At 40.7% G+C, this 16,705-nt stretch overlaps 3 protein-coding genes across 23 annotated transcripts in view; 1 reads left to right on the forward strand and 2 right to left on the reverse strand.

The window, feature by feature from the left end:
- Nucleotides 1–7,865, reverse strand: part of LOC102549347 (uncharacterized) — a 35,055-nt gene extending 27,190 nt beyond the window's left edge. For 12 of the 16 annotated variants that reach the window (XR_015673918.1, XR_015673922.1, XR_015673916.1 and 9 more), the window contains exons 1-2: nucleotides 7,731–7,865; nucleotides 4,588–4,751 (exon numbers count right to left, since the gene is read on the reverse strand). The gene's annotated coding sequence lies outside the window, so the exon portion shown is untranslated. The remainder of the gene's footprint in view (nucleotides 1–4,587; nucleotides 4,752–7,730) is intronic. The other 4 variants (XR_015673906.1, XR_015673921.1, XR_015673917.1 and 1 more) reach the window with 1 other exon arrangement.
- Nucleotides 7,866–7,954: 89 nt separating this feature from the next.
- Nucleotides 7,955–13,120, forward strand: Smim15 (small integral membrane protein 15). Of its 2 annotated transcripts, NM_001277210.2 has the most exon segments (4): nucleotides 7,955–7,985; nucleotides 9,841–9,986; nucleotides 10,797–11,016; nucleotides 11,397–13,120. In NM_001277210.2, coding segments are annotated over 2 exon segments (225 nt in total). In that variant the 5' UTR covers nucleotides 7,955–7,985; nucleotides 9,841–9,986; nucleotides 10,797–10,821; the 3' UTR covers nucleotides 11,427–13,120.
- Nucleotides 13,121–15,378: 2,258 nt separating this feature from the next.
- Ndufaf2 (NADH:ubiquinone oxidoreductase complex assembly factor 2) overlaps nucleotides 15,379–16,705 on the reverse strand; it is a 111,302-nt gene continuing 109,975 nt past the window's right edge. For 4 of the 5 annotated variants that reach the window (XR_015665215.1, XM_087625999.1, XM_087626002.1 and 1 more), the window contains one exon: nucleotides 15,381–15,694. Coding sequence is in view for 4 of the 5 variants with exons in the window: in XM_087625999.1 (XP_087482125.1) it covers nucleotides 15,452–15,694 (243 nt within the window). In the remaining variant the exon portion in view is untranslated. Of the gene's footprint in view, nucleotides 15,695–16,705 lie in introns of all 5 variants that reach the window. The other variant, NM_001399052.1, reaches the window with a different exon arrangement.

Genomic DNA, 16,705 nt, shown 5'->3' on the forward strand with positions numbered 1-16,705 from the left:
GTGCTTGTACCCTTACACCCACTACAGTGTTTTCCTCCACGGGGACATTGTCCCGGTCAACGTAAAAGCTTCCAGCTTAAGCCAGGGGCTACAAGTGCTCTGGGCACCAAAATTAGTGTCTCCGTTTTGTTGCCTGAGGACACGCCAAGAGAGGAATGCACACGTATGATTTTTGTGAGATGGATAAGGATCTGGGAAAGATGGGGTGGATCATCACTTGACCGTTTAAGTGTGACCCCCAAATGCAAGTGACAGGGAAGGTATGTTGGGTCAAGTATCCTATGCTACTATGTAGCCTAAGGAAGGCTTAACAAAGGATGTAAGCTGGCTACTGGAGGATTTTTATGGCTACAAATAGGTTTGGCTTGACCATTTTTGTCATGACTAATTATGAAGCTGAAAGAACCAAGATCCTGATACAGACACGGTGACTGATTCCAGAGTACTGCTGTTAGTTGTCTCACAGTATTATCATCGTAGCTCCATTGTTCCAGTAAATAGCAGTTCAAACCAGGCCGTTAGGGTCCATAGTCTAGACTCTGAATCACTGCCCTGAAAAGCCTCTCAGAACTGTAGAGATCTGCAATGAATTGGCCTCTATCACACTGAGAGTTTACATGGAAGCTTGGCCAGTCTGGTAAGTCTTTAGGTTTCTCTAAGTCTACGGTAATTCATTCTATTGTATGTGTATGTGTGGGGGTGTGAGGGACGTATTACAGATTAATGTATATGGACAAATTACATATGCATTGGATATACACATGAATAATTTATAGAACCATATGTGGATTTAGTTTCCTGAAGTATAAAAGGGGTTAGCAGATTGGAAAACAGATGCAAGAAAGTATTTCCTGGACTGCTTATAGAGTAAGATGGTCAGAAAACGGTGGCTAAGCATTCATATTTTCTAGGGTGCAAAAATTTGAAAATTAAAAATGAACCCATAAAAATTCACTTTCCTCTACATTCTTTGTAAAAATCTTACTGTAGGGGTTGGGGATTTAGCTCAGTGGTAGAGCACTTGCCTAGCAAGTGCAAGGCCCTGGGTTCAGTCCCCAGCTCCGAAAAAAAAAAAAAAAAAAAAAAAAAAAAAAAAAAAAAAAAAAAAGAAAAAAATTTTTACTGTAGCACAAAGCAGAAAAGAATTAATTTTTTTAAATCATTTTCTTAAAAGTGTTAGAGATAACTTTCCATCATTTTTCCAGAGATGCTCTTTTCTCTTGGGCCATGATAAATATGTGTTTATAGCACCACAGAGGACTTCCTGTCTTGAGACAGAGTTGTCCATAGCCTTGAACCCCGGTCCTGTTTCCATCCTTAGAGTGTTAGGCTATAGGCAAACACAAGCTTAAATGAACTTTAGTAAACACCAACTTACTAATGATCAGTGTGAGGACCCAATAATACACACACACACACACACACACACACACACACACACACATTCTATAAGTTGCAGTATAACTTATTGTAAAAGGAGTTCATATTTATTCATTATTTTACAGAAAATAGGCATTGCTTTTTTTTTTATGGATACAGGAATCAAGGTACAGAGATACTTGATTTCCTTGCTCCACAAGAGAATAAAAATAAACTGAAATATTAAATGAGACACTTAAGCATCTATATTCATTAACAATATAACCCTACAATTATAATGTATTCTTACAATAGAACATTCAAAAGCAGTCATGAAAAGATAATTTCAAGAATATGGATCTGTCTGAGGGTAGATATTGTGTATTATGTGAAATGCAGTAGAAAATTAATGTTAAAAATAAAGTGGAAAGTTAAAAGTAAAAATTTAAAAAATTCAGAATTCCAAATTCATAGCCTCTGGAAAAATCACAGTATTGCCTATAACTGGCCAAGAGGACACACACAAATCCAAATGGAGTTTCTGAATTCAGACTGTTTCCCTTCTTAAGTTGCAAGGTCCCAAAGCATAAAATGTGAATAAGGCAATGAAGAAATTTGGGACTGGGATGTTTGTCTGTAAGTGATGGGCTAGCAAGCTTCATTTATAGCCTGGCACATTCAGTGTTTCTTTTACCTTTAAAACTAGATTCCAAATATATACTTTATGCTGGGGGGTGGGGCAGTGGTTCTAAAGACACAGACGCTTTCGGAATTAGACCTTGGGAAGCAATTTTGATTTCCTCCATTCTTTAGTCTGAATTTGAAGGAGTGGTTCTTATATTTTTGGTTGTGAGCCTAGCCTTTAACGGCTGAGCCAGCCCTGAAGGAGTGGTTCTTAATGGTTATAATACAAGGCCAAAAAAAAAAAAAAAAAAAAAAAAAGTGCTAGAGGTTGGAGAGCAAATAAGGAGTTGTTACACATCAGGGGTTTCTGTAAAGTGTGGAATTTCACACTCCACTTAAAGTTAACCTGTACCCCTACCTCTTGACAAAGGACTTAGGATGAACAAATGTTATGCAGGAAACCTACCCTAGGAAAAAATAATGGAAAGAAATGTAAGACTTGGTGTGTCGCTCGCTGGTAGAGTGTCTGCTTAGGACATAGGAAGTTAGGATGGGTGCTCAACGTATTTCTAATTTGGCTCAAGTTTCTCGACAGTCAAATCAACAAGACACAATTCTATCAAAAAGTAGTTTCCAAAAACCTTTCTCATAAACACATTCCAAAAAAAACTTAAATAGTACTTTAAAATGTCCTTGATAGTATCATTCAGAAAATGTAACTATTTTTAAAAATTGGTATTTCAGTCAAGTACTTATATGCAGAAGTTTAAAGTTAAAAAGCTATGTGGTGAAGGTGGTGATGCTTGGGCCAGTTCTGTCAAGGAAGAGTTCACACCAAAGTCTTCTAATACGTGGACTGCTTTTCCCAATGGGAGAGTAATTTCTATTTGGTAACTAGGAAAATAAATGAAAGTCATCTTGACATAGCAGCCCAGCTGACTCATTTAAGATTAAGAGATAGGACGGATATCTGAGCCTCAAGATTCAGGAAGAAAGCCGGAAGCCTCTCAAACTTTATTAGGGTTATATAGCCCACAGCATTGCAGGAATTTGCTAGAACATTTTCCTTATCCGAAAGGGCAACCTCCAACTACAGGAAATTTGTTGTCTGCCTGTGCATATGCAGGGCATTCTGGAAATGAAGAATTATGAGCAGTGTTAAAAACAGCAGGCATCCTATTTTCAGTATTATGTGAACAAAAGCCTAAAGATGACCCAAATCAGAACATACAAACACCTGTAATGACTGAAAAAGCCAATCTCCCTCCCTCAGCTGGTTCAAAACTATGTGGAAATAGCCCTGGCAGGCTAGAGGATGGTAGAGGATGGCTCCTGCTAGCCACTCTGCTTCTCCTGCAGTCTACACTGTAAGGCTAACACATATCTAGGAAGGACATCTCGTCTGCATATGCGTCCTTATCCCATTTTCAGTATCTCTCGTTAGACCTGTAGTCTAGCTGCTCTTATCTTAAGTTTTAGCACCTAAATCCTTTTTATCTTATCAATGAAAATGATGAATCATGACCTTCCTTCCTGTAGATAATTTTACATACTTGGAAAGCACTAAACAACTATGCAACCTTCTTTCATTAATGGGATAAAACCAAGATGTACTTATTGATCTACAGACAGCTTTATTAAGTTTGACACACGACATCCCTTCCCAGGCACCTTTATCACTTTCAAAATCTTTCAACCCTCAGCACTTTGATACAAGCTTCACAAATATCCAGGATCTAATTTACTTAATTTGTCCCAACACTACCAGTTATTTGAGTAAGGCTATACCCTGAAACCTACCATTTAAAACAGCAGCAAGTTCAAGACTAGGATGGCATCTTAGCAATACTCTGTGTGGTGGTTTGAATGAGAATAGCACCCAAGTATTTAAATATTTGGTTCCCAGTTGATGGGCTGTTTAGGAAGGAATACGAGGCCTTGTTAGAGGAAATGCATCACTAGGGGTGGGCTTTGAGATTTCAAAAGCTCAGCCATGTCCAGTCTAGCTTATTCTCTGCCTGCAACGTGTGGTTTATATATGAGCTCTCAGCTACTTCTGCAGCTCCCTGCTATGAGGATGGTGGAACAACCCTCTCAAATAGTAAGCAAGCTGCCAATCAACTGCTTCCTTTTGTAAGTTACCTTGGCCATAGTTTCTCTCCACATCAGTAGGACAACAACTAAAATCTCTTGTTTCAAACAAGCCAACAAAAACATTAAGTTACAAAGGGCTAAGGATGTAGGTCACACACAAGAACAGGACGAGCCAGCACGTGCATGGCATGTGCCACACACCTGGGTTCAATCCAGTACTGCAAAAATGATAGCGATGTTCATATTTTTGAGGCAACGAATCTTGTGGTTTACATTCTAATAAAGGGTCTAGGCTATTGTCTAGAGAAGACGATAAACCAGTGAACACAGACTGAAGAGCTGCGGCAGGCAAAGCAGTGAGGGGTGTGGAGGACTCCTGTGGGAAGGTAGCGGTTGTTTGGCAGCCCCCTTCAAAGGCATCAGATCTGCAAAGGCATAAAAGCAATCCCCCAGAAATCACCAACTAAACGTTTAATAAAAACAACAACAAAAGCCATCTGTGTGTCTGACCTTCCATGAGTTGGGATCTGGGGATGGAATTCAGCCTTGACTGCCAGCGTCTATACCCTCTGTCTTCTTAGACCCATAAATGATAATCTCGCATTATTCTCTGTGGAGTTTCTTATTCGTTTGAGTCCTAATTCTGCTTTTCATAAGCTCCTCCGCTGATGAATCTGTGAGTTTAAGACACCATGCCTTTATTTTAAGCAGACATTTCTTAGTAGTATTAGCTAATACTGATACTGTCAGTACTGCCAATAATATCAAATACTGGTTAAAAATAACAACTGAAATAACACTGTCTCGCCTGATAGGTCCTAATGAGTTTTCTAGAGAGAGTCTGATAGATACTTCATAGACAGAACAAGCTGAAGAGAAACTACTGGAGTGTAATGTACCTAGAAGAGGAGGCTACAGTGGGATGAATCACTCATGGGTCGATAAATGGAGAAGTGAAAGCGTTCTGCACAGAGGCAGGTTATGCACGTTCAAACAAGCAGCCAGCCAGCCAGGCTGGGGTTAAGCCTTTCCCCAGCACACTAGCTCTCTGAGACATGCTGCCACCACCTGGGCAGCAGGAAATCCTGAAGTCGGGGATTTTAGTTGTGGGCAATGATAGACTCAAAAAGTATAACTCTACTTTGTGGAGGGAAAAAGAAAAACAAAAACACTTCTGCCAAGACTCTGAGCGAGTGGGGATTTTGGTAAGGTATGTTTAGAATCCTGCTTTACTTTTGAAGTCTTCTGTTCTTTAACTGTCTAAGAACATGAATCTTTGATGGGTGATTTACTTCAGGATTAGCGACAGTATTTGAGACGCACTGACTTCAGAACATGGTACACAAAAAGTACTCAGCTGGTTCTTTAAAATTTACTATTCTTCAGCATGCTCTTCAAAATATAACGAGCCCAATTAATTCTTAAAGTTACAAACGTGCTGATGAAGAGAGGCATTTGCATTGTGTTTGGATGAAAAGCAAAACTGTAAAAATAAAACTTCAGGGATAAAACCCAATCCTACCAGAAGAAGTCATATATGTACAGGGTAACTAGGGGTGGGGGGCAGAAGGCCAAGTACAGGTGAGAGACCTTTCAGCACCTTTTAATCAGAGCAAATCACATCCCTACAGTACAATCTTATTCAGGGCATGCTCCTTTCATTGACACACGGTTAGAGTGAGACTTAACTTTGTACTTACAAAGGTAGAAAGACTTTAGAGACCAATGAATGACAAGTCTGCTAGACATCACCTTCTCAAGAGAAAAGCAAACTTACAATTTTTTAAGGCTTTGTGTAATCACAAATACTGTGTAGATCTTCCTTCGCTTTAGAGTTCCCTATGCAGGCAAGCTGTTTTAATTTTGAATACACAGCTCTTCCCAGTCTGGACTCCAATGGGAACTACCTCAACACCCTACCTCCTCTCTGAGGCAGGGTCTCAAGTAGCCTGGAATGGTTCAAACTCACTGCATGCCTATCAAGATATTGAATTCTTAACCTGCTTGTCTTCACCTTTCAAGTCTAGGGGGTTACACCTGGCTAAAATTTACTTACGAACAAGGCAGAACTTATTGTTATTTAAAAACGATGTCTGAAGGACATTTGGGAGACACTAAAGTCCGAGTTAAGAGACAATAGCGGTGGTGAATGTCCATCATTCCATTACTTAAGAGGCTGGACCAGAATGACCCAGGGTCCAAGTATAGCCTCCGCTACATAGCAAGACTCAAACAAACAAAACCACAACTACTCCCCTTCCTCTCAGAAAGGATAAGGAGCTAGAGGACTGGTCAGATATAGACTAATTTACTGATGTGAAGGAGCCCAAATGACTAGAGGTCAACTAGGAAGCTTTCTAGTCTAAGAGGAAAAGGCTCTCAGAGTGAATGAGTTCTGTAGGGGTATCAGTATGGAGACTCAAGAGCTGCTCACCATTGAACAGTTCACGGTGTGGGAGCCAATCTTACTTACCATCTTTGGTTAAGGTAATGAAGGGCCACAGTAAGGCTGTCCTCTATAGCAACCTCTATGCTGTTCTTGGGTTTGCACAAGTCTGCCTAATGTACCAGGAGACTGATCCCTAAAACAAGAACGTAAAGATCCCAAGGTCTCCAGTACACTATAGTCAAAGAAGCTTGCTTCTTTCTTTCCTTTGTGTGAGTACTTTTCAGTTCCTTACTGTGCTTCCTTTTATTCCCAAGACTTGTGGGGACCCTGGGGCCTTTAGAGATAAAACAGCAACACAGTGGGAGGCAGAACTTGTGAGAAACCATCTACTGAAGTGACCATGTCCCTGATACAAGCTGGTTATGTGCTGTTTGTTCTGCAACAGGTCTAAGCAACCCTTCAGGTTTTCACCCAAGAATAAGAAGACCACTGCTGCTAATACAATATGCAACCATTAGCAATATACCCGAGGAGCAGTATTTTAGATCCTTAGATTATCTGCCAAAGTCTGCTTCTCGGTAAATAATGGTTACTGTTGTTATACTTTAACTACTCATACATGTCTCGGCTTGCCCCTCAAAGAGAACACTCACAGTCTCTCAGGAATAAAAACCTGCTTTATTTGGCACACAACAGTGAGGAGGTCTTGCAACATTCGCCAGAGGCGGTCAAACAGAGCAAGTAGTTCAGGCAAGCAATCACAAAATGTGAGCACCAACCAAACCAGAGCTAATCTTTCAGTTCCTGTAGATTAGAAGACCCATTTAACGCACCCCTTTCTGTTTGTTGACTTTTGAAGTCCTTTATTTATGTATTGGAAGAACAAGTACTTCTGTGGGATCTCTATGCCCTGACAGTTTAATTATTGACAGTTTACTTTGGGCAAGTATCGACCATTCCTTTGTGAAATAAGTTAGGCTCTTAAATTAAAAACAAACAACAAAATCTCTTTCCCACAGAGTGGCAGCATTTCCCCCTTGGTAACAAGGTTCATTGGACACATCCCAGCCCGGCTGCTGCTTTGTCTGAATCTTTAAATATTTAACTATTGTTCAACTATAAAGCACGAGTGAACGGTGAGTTAGGAAATAAGCCAGAGTCCCTCCTCGGCCGCGAGAAGGCTCTAAAAAGTCTGCGGGTTCCACCTCATTTCTTCCTACGGCTCTCTGCGGTTGAGAGTCCCTTGTACGAATTCCTCACTCACTCCGTCTCCTCGCCAGAGTCCCACGCCGGACGCGAGGCCACGGCGCCCTAACGACAGCGCACACGAAGCAGCGTGCGGGTATCACCTGCCGCGGACCCGAAACCATCGCACCGCGTCGCCCCGCCCTCCCGCTCTGGCTCGAGCAATGGCGCCGCCGGAAGCCCGCCCTCGACTTCCTCATCCCGCCCCGTTCCACCCCGCCTGTGGGCGGGACCTGAACGGAGCGGCTTCCGCTTTCCACTTTCCTGCCTTGCGGTGAGTGGGAATGAGAGCGGGATCCCCTAGGGTGTGTGGTGGCTAGCAGTAGCCTAGGCTGAGCGTGCGGCCGGGCTATCCCGGCTTCCCCAGCTCCTGGTCAGCGGGTCCTGCCCGGCTCCGCTCGGCGGGCGGCGTCCTTAGCCTTTGAGGCCGACGGATGATGGTGGACATGGCCCGGGGCAAAGAGAATCCTATTATGGAGGGAAAGTTAGAAGAGGGAAGCTGTAGGTGTAGAGCACCCAGGCCCACTAGGCTTTTTGAGGTGAAGGAGTATACCTGAAAGTGAGGCGACGATGTTTTGGTCCGAGACTGAGGTGCACTCGAGATATGTGGCCTGTGGACGCTAACTTTGCCACAACCTAGTCTTTAAGTCGCGCTATTCTAATTGCAAAGTTACGCGCTTTTCGCAGAAACTTGTATTAGTTCGTTACTGGGCTCGAGAAAGATCAATCCTTCTTGGATCTTCCTGAAAACTGTTTACAACTGGGCGAGGGCTTTACGACATGGGACAGAATGGTTAACGTCTCCAGCAAGTTTAATGTAGTGAAAGTTAGAGGTACGGTTTCCTGGTACAAATACGAAGATAGCATGGGGACATGGAAGTTAAAACCAGTGACATTTCCCTTGATGTGACGGGTTGTGGTACCATAATTATTTTGGTAATCCTTTATTTTCTTGTAAGGTGCACTAGTTTTACTACAGACCACAAAACCTTTAAAGAGCAAGGCACAGTGTTTTGACTTTTAAATGATGTACCCAATCCAAGAAATAAATGAGTCTTAGTACAAGCAGTTTAAACTCTTGACTGGGGATGTTGGTCAGCTATGGAGCACCTGTTACTATGCTCTACTCGGCCTTGGGTTGTAACGCCAGCAACAGATGCAAAGATTCAAAATCTTTATGGGTATGGGGACTGTAACATGTCAGTGAACCAGCTTGATTTTTTTTTTATGTCAGTTAAAGTCATAACTTTATTATTCAGACAAAAACTAGTAATCAAATAATTTACTTAAAATACTTCTACAAATTAGGCCTCTATTTTGGGGAATTTGCAATTGCAATTTAGGAAGAAATAGGTTTTAACAGGCTATACTATTATAGAAAGATGTTTTTACTTGTTCGTTTTTAGAGAATTTATATTTTTTCCATTCATAATCTTACTGTAAAAGTATCTTGCCTCGGTCTGCTAACCTAGGCCTAGTTCTGGAAGCTTCTAGCCTCTGTACAATCTTACCTAGGCCTGGAATGTTTCAGCCTCTGAGACTTCCTGCTGAATAGTAAGCTCATCCTTTCTTGTTCTTCCTGAGCTCTGACTGGCCGGCCTTCTTCACTGTTCTGGTTCAAACTCCTTGCCAAGTTGACTGATTAATCTGGCTTCTCCCTTCCCTCTTCTGAATTGCTCCTCTTGACCTCATGCTAACTCTAGCAATGTGTTCTCATCTTCTGGCTCCTTCTCATATTCTCTGGCTCATTGTCTTCACCTGTGTTTAGCTTGTTCCCTGCAGCCTGTCTCTATACAACTGTCCCAGTACAACAGCCTCCTCCTTTCTTCTCTCTCTCATTGTGAGAGTTGGGCGTACCATAATCTGTCAAACCTTTCTCTGATTCATCACTTTGGCCGCCACTCAATTGGACGTCACTTTTAAACTTTGGCGTTTCCTTGTACAAAGTAACTTTACCTTCACTGTTTGGGATTAAACTTGTATACCAAGGGTGTGTCTGCATTCCAGCTAGAGGAACCAGAGATGTGCACTAAGGGCTAGGCCACACTATAGCACATTCTTGGGGTTCACAGTGTGATCAGATATCCTGCATCATCTTACAATAGTTATGACTTAATTTTCTTTTCCAGCTCATCCATGTATATGTATATATAGAATTTAGCCGTCTCCAAAGCGTATGGTCAAACTGAAGAAGGCATAACCAATAATCATCTGAATTGTGAATGACTCATTGATAATCCCAGAGGAAAATTAGAGATCACTACTCTAACATAAGGTAAATGGTTTTTAAAAATCCTAGCTTGAGACTTTAGCTAGCTTGAGACTTGAGGTGGCTGTAAACACACACAAACCATCCTTATCCTGGTGTAATTGAGACAGGTTGCTAGAAAGAGGAACAACATAGAAAATGCCATTGAAATCCTCACCATATTTTACCAGATGATCCTCCGTTACCAAAGATGTACAGTATTTACTGTGGATGCAGTTCTCATTGTGATTTTTTTTTTTTTTTATAACTGTCAAATTTGAAAGCTATAACCTAGGAATCATTCCCCCCCCCCCCTGGATTTATGGATGTGGATTTTTTTAGCATCAGGGTTTCCTTAATTTATGTTCCAGAAATAGCCATCTAGTTCTCTTTCTCTGGGAGAATTTCTGATGGTCTGGCTTGAGAAGTTAGACATGAAGTCTGATTTGTACTTTTGTTGATTAGTACTTAGCTGTACTAATGGTGTGTCCACAATGACAGGATTCAGCTCTTTCCTGAAGTGAGCCTGTGGAAGTCAGGATCCTTGTGTGTCTGCTCCTGCATAGTTTGTCCTGAGAATAAGAGGCCAGGAGAACGTCCACAGGGCACAGTCCAGATGGGCCTTACCTTCTATAAATTGGTCTTTACGATTTGTGTTGTTTAAACTATTTTTTTTAAAATGGAGATACTAGTCTTTATTAAAATACGACTAATTAATACTGAAACAAAGTAGGTGATAATGGAATTATGATTAAATCGGATGTGTTCTAACCATATAGTGTGTGATTAACCATAGTCTTCTGCTTTTTTTTTTCCTCCCTCCCTCTGTTCTCCAAGCCCCAGTGTCTTGCTTGCTGCAAAGATGCTTGATGTGAAGGCTTGGGCTGAGTATGTTGTGGAGTGGGCCGCAAAGGACCCATACGGCTTCCTTACCACAGTTATCTTGGCGCTCACACCACTGTTCCTAGCTAGTGCTGTACTGTCCTGGAAGTTGGCCAAGATGATTGAAGCCAGAGAGAAGGAGCAAAAGAAGAAACAAAAACGGCAAGAAAACATCGCAAAAGCTAAACGACTAAAGAAGGATTGAAGGGGTGAACAGACTGCAGCTAGAGAAAACAACCCCTCTGGAAAGGGCTGCAGCTTTGGAAGGACTCTCACCAAGCTTCCAGTTGGTTCTTGATAGTATTATTTAGTAAACTGAATCTGACCGTGTAGAAGAGTCATGTTCTGACCTCCATGCTACCATAACTTTCAGGCTTGGAAATAAAAGTTTGTTGGTATGTACTGACAAGCATTTAAGTTAGCATTTATCATACAGGTGGAGCATACCTAATGTGAAAAATCCGAAGCTCAGAAGCACTGTAAAATCTAACACCTGTGCTCAGACACGATGCCAAGAGTGGAAAAGCCCACAGCCCACTTCGTGATGGGTTGCAGTCAAAATACAGGTGCGCTAAAAATACATAAAGTTATCTTCCAGCCACGAGAAATACAAGCGGACCTTGTGTTTAGATTTGGATCCCATCCTCAAGGTATTATGGAATACTTTTAAAGTCTGGGAAAAAAAATTAAAACATTCCAGTTCCAAAGCATTTTTGTCTGTTCAACCTGTAGTAAAAATTCTTTAAACTGACAGTCATTTGCCATTTTGGAGCTTGAAGTACTCAGTGAAAAATGATGAGAAAATGGTTTAGATTATGGATCCTATTTAAACAGTAGTTTAAATGGGGTTCAGTTCTGGACAGAGGATATTAGGGATGTAAAAGAATTAACCTTCTGAGGTGAAAAGTTTACTTTGGCTTAAAAGAGATACAGTCTATTAATCACTTTTTCAGAATCATTAGTGCTTATTTTTTGGAATGGAAGCATTACTTTCTCAAAGGAAAATTTTATTAATGAGTGTGGCTATTTTCCTTCTTCTGACTTTAGTTTTTAACACAGCTGGTAATTATCAAGACACTGCATTTCAAAACCTAATTTTATATAGGATTCTTATTACCTTGACCTTACCAGTAGCATCTCCTGGATAGAATTTTTGTACTTTGAACACTGCCATTTGCTTAAATGTGTTGCTAAGAGTAACGTGCTGTAGAGCCAGCAGTGCAAATGCCTTGTGCTGCTGATACCTTGGGCTCAGTTTTAAATGTGAAACTGTTAAATGTCACCAGATTATTACCTGATCACAACCAGCACAGTAGTGATGGTCCCATTACTGTTTACTTACCATAGGTTCAAAGTGAAAATCAAAATTTCAAATTTATGAAGTCCTACTTCATAATTTAAACCACTAAGAGTTTAAATTTGGAGCCATTTCCATGGGTGTAACTGGTTGCAGGGACTGCAGTCAAGAAGGACAAAGCTGGGGACCTTCCAGGTATAATACAGACACGAGACTGAGACATAGCTTTTCTAAATGCGTGGTCGAGCAACACTCGTTGCAGGATTTAATTGCTTGTTACTGTTTTCTGCACCTCTGGTAATTTTAAGTTTCAATAATTGTCAGTCTTAATAAAAATGAGACTAAATATTGAAATAAATTTGATACATTTTTATAAAGAGGTCCTGAGTTTTTGTCTTTTGGAGGGAGGAGTATTTATTTTAAATTACAGATGTCCTGCAAGTTAATGGTTCAAAAAGACAATGAATTTCAGGCATAGCTAAATGTGCTAGAAATAGGATAGTTTCTCAGAAATCAAGGACTCCTGAGAATGCTGATGGACCAGCTGTTTTCTTTAGGTTATTAGCTCCTGGTTGGTCCCACCTTCAGCTTCAGGCACTAAAATCACCAGGTGATCCTGATTGTATTACATTTATGTAATAGGTATTATATGATCGAAATTACAAAACTTGCTTATAAAGAATCATGGGCCTCCATAGATCTTCAGATCTTCCACAGTTTGCATGTCACTAAGTTCACAGAAACTTTCAGTATATTTTATTGCCACGTTTTACTGTGGAGTTCAAATACTGAAGCAAAAACAATAACAATAACTTAGCCACTAAAGAGGAGGTAATTTAAAGGTATGTATTTAACTAAAAGTCTGGTTTCTTAATATACCTTAATGTCTTAATGTGGCAATTTTGTATTTGATGTAAACTATTATTTCTTCAACATTGGAGACGTTTTGTATGTATGAGATCAACAAATATTTAAACTATTGGGGAAGGGGTGTGCGTGCGTGCGTGCGTGCGTGCACGTGCAGGGTATAAAGCAGGAAATACTGTGAAGTTTGCAATTCTTCAGAAAAATCTTTCTTCATTGAGAAACAGTAGTATCGTTGGAAGACTCTTCATGATATCCAGAATAATTTTTAAAAGAAAGGCCATTTGTCATGTCTGAATGAATTTCAGAAAACTAAATGGAGTTGTTTCCCCTTTTGTGGCTAGAAGCAAGCTGTTGTGAGGCCATTCAAGCATTTTCCCTAAAATGATAAAAGGAATGTGACCCTCCTTCAGATGATTGCCTTAATATCTGTATCTGGTTATAGGATCACTCTGGTTTATTGCTTCTTATTTGGAATAAATATTTAAGGCCAATTTTTTCGAACATAAGAACAGATGGTCAGATATCAAAGTTTTGAAAATGCAAATGGAACTTGGACAAGTTTCTTCATAATTTCTTGGAATCTCAGTTGACTTCCATAGCCTCTTCATCCTTTTTTTCAAAGAATATAAAGTTTGAAAAGTGATTTAAATAAATTCAGATTATATTTTAAATAATGTGGTTAATGAAACAGCATGAAAGATAAATATAGTGATAATTGGTTCAAGGTTAATAAAGGAAAGAGCTTTCTATGTTGATAAAAGAATGGTAATGATTTTTCCTTATTTTTTTGTTTTGAGATTTTAATTATATCATTTTCACCTCCTCTTTCCTCCCTCCAAACCCTTCCAGTTTCCCACCCCACCCCAAACCCCTGCCATCTTTCAAATTCATGGCCCCTTTTTCTTTGTTACATACATACATACATACATACATACATACATATTACATTGTGTGTATTCACTCAGTCTATATAGTTCTGTGTATATACTTCAAATATAGGTGCAGATAGGTTGTATGATTAAACCCTGGAATCAGAAACATCGTTTTGTGCCTCAGAAGTTTGCACAGTGTTAAACCCATCATTCAGAAGTAGCCTACATAAATGTATAGCAGAAGGATTGCGTTCTTAAGAATATACTTAAGGTATACAGTGTCCTTTTGTTAATATGAACACATTCACTCTTGAGACTAAAAGCTTTTAAAATAGGTATAAAGATCTGTCTTGAAAGACAATAATAATGAACTTTAAAATGTTCAAATATAGCTAATTAAAACATGAAATGTGGCAGGCAAGATATTTAATATTTAAATTCTACTTTGAATGTTTAACTGCTAGGTAGCTTTTTTAATTTTTTTTATTTATTTTTTACGTATTCACTTTACATCCCACTCACTGCCCCTCTCCCAGTCTCCCTTTCCCCCAATCCTTCCCCCTTTCACCTCCCCTTCTCCAAGCAGGTGTGGACCCCCTTGGGTATCCCCAGACCCTGTCACTTCTCTGAGAGGGAGGCTAGGTGCTTCCTCTCCCACTGAGGTCACACAAGGCAGTCCAGCTACAACAACATATCCCACATACAGGGAATAGCTTTTGGGAAAGACCCCATTCCAGTTATTCAGGACCCACATGAAGACCAAGCTGCACATCTGCTACATATGTGCGGGAGGCCTAGGTCCAGCCCTGTGTGATCTTTGGTTGGTGGTTCAGTCCCTGAGAGCCCCAAGGGCCCAGGTTAGTTGACTCTGTTGGTCTTCCTTGGAGTTTCTATCCCCTTCATGGCCAGCAATCCTTTGTCCTATTCTTCCATAAGAGTCCCCAGGCTCCATCCACTGTTAGGCTGTGGGTGGCTAGGTGGCTTTAAAAGGTGGGAAGGCAATGAAGTCTGGCATGCCAGCAGAGGCAGGCAGACCCTGGGATTTGAGGCCAGTGTGGTGTACACAGAGAGACCTTATTTGTAAAACAAGGTAGAACCCAAGGCACATGATACTCAGGCTAGAATTTTATCTTATTTATTCTGTAGGAGGTTTACATGACTGCCCTGCATCTCCTGACAGCAAGCCTACTATTCATTACTTAAATTCTCACTGGGTCACATGTTATTGAAATAGGAATCCCCTCCTCATCCCTTCTTATCAGCTGTGAAAGCGTGTGCCCTTACATGATCACTGCCAGTTCCTGACTGGGCCGGGACCTGGCATGCACTGGATATTTGAAGTGGAGGCCACTTGTCAGCATGGTGATCAAGAAGGTAAACATGAGTGAATCCAGTGTGGGGTTCAAACCTAAGTACAGTTAGGCTTCAGCGCTTAGTGTCGTGTTATACATAATAAATTAGCTTTGTGGAACACAGTTTATAGTCAGGAAATGCAAACAGGTCAACTTTTAATCTCTTTTTATTTGTTAAAATAACGATATCCATATAGACCATATGACGTCACCACAGTGCATTCACTGTCTTTTTCTGTCTTCTGGCACCCAGGATCCTGGCTGGAAAGTTTTGCCAGTGCTGGTGGGAACCACTGAGGGTTCTTCCTTCCCAAAATAGGGGGCAGAGGCATGCCCTTTAATTTGAGTTGCAGTAGGTGAAGGCAAGAGTTCTTCACTGGTTTCTTTACCGAGTTTATCTTTTTCATAAAAATCTTGGCTTTTTATTTTAATTTCTTCTCTGTATTTTTCATTCTTTAGTATTTCCTGCACATAGATATAATTGGGAAACATGATTAAATTTTTAGTTTAAATCAAGATGTTAAGAGATACTATATTACATTTGTAGATAATGAACAGGTTAAGTCTGGAAAGGCTTTTAATTGTATATTTTCTGAAATGTTCCTTATTTTATGTTACAAGAGAAAAAAACTGAGGCAACACAGAAAAATATTTACTACTCAAAAAGTGAAACAACTATTACCTAAGAATCTGCACTATTCCACCAAAAGTTTTCAGGTTTCACAACTGCTTTCTGCCTTAAAGCCAAGCACCCATGCCTACTTTTCCACTGCAGAGCAAGATATGTTCGAGTGTCCGAGAATGCTCCCCATGCCTGTGTCAGGGGAGTTCCCTCCCGGGAATGCTGCTTCACCTTCTAGATTGCCGGTTGAAGCTCCACCTATTTCTTTTTCCCTAGAGTGGTCTAGTGGAGAACGGGAGCTGAGAGTTCAGCATGTCCTAGACTGGAGCGACAGACAGGGGCACGTCCCTGCTGAAGTGTGTCCTCACAGCAGTCAGTCTGCAGGGGCTTCTGCAGTTGGCTCTACCTGGGACCTATACTAAAAATTACAGTGATTCTGTTAGTCTTGTCTTCCACTGAATACAAGTCTGTCACAGGAACATCGTTACGTAGACCGTTCAGAAAAGGCAATTAAATCCTTTCAGGTCCAGGGTAAGAAGGCAGGATAGAAGTTATACTTCACATGACAATGACAGACTAGAGTATAAGGAAACAGGGTGAGCTCCAAGGATAAAGGACGAAGCAGAGAATCAGGCCCAGAGTGCCCATGTTTTAAGATTGGCTCCCTGGAGGGGAGGGGGGAGTGTGAATGAAGTAAACTGGGAGACCAGCAATTACAGTTCCAGGAAAACCCATGATTCTTACAAACTTTAGATCCAGCCCAGGGAGTTAGTCTGAAAGTGACCCCCTCCTCTGCAGCAAACTAGCTCAAAAAGAAATCCATTGCACAGTGTTAGAACATGATGTCGTCAACC

This window comes from Rattus norvegicus, chromosome 2 (assembly GCF_021556685.1).
Source record: "Rattus norvegicus strain SHRSP/BbbUtx chromosome 2, alternate assembly SHRSP_T2T, whole genome shotgun sequence".
In the NCBI taxonomy this organism is placed as follows: Eukaryota; Metazoa; Chordata; class Mammalia; order Rodentia; family Muridae; genus Rattus; species Rattus norvegicus.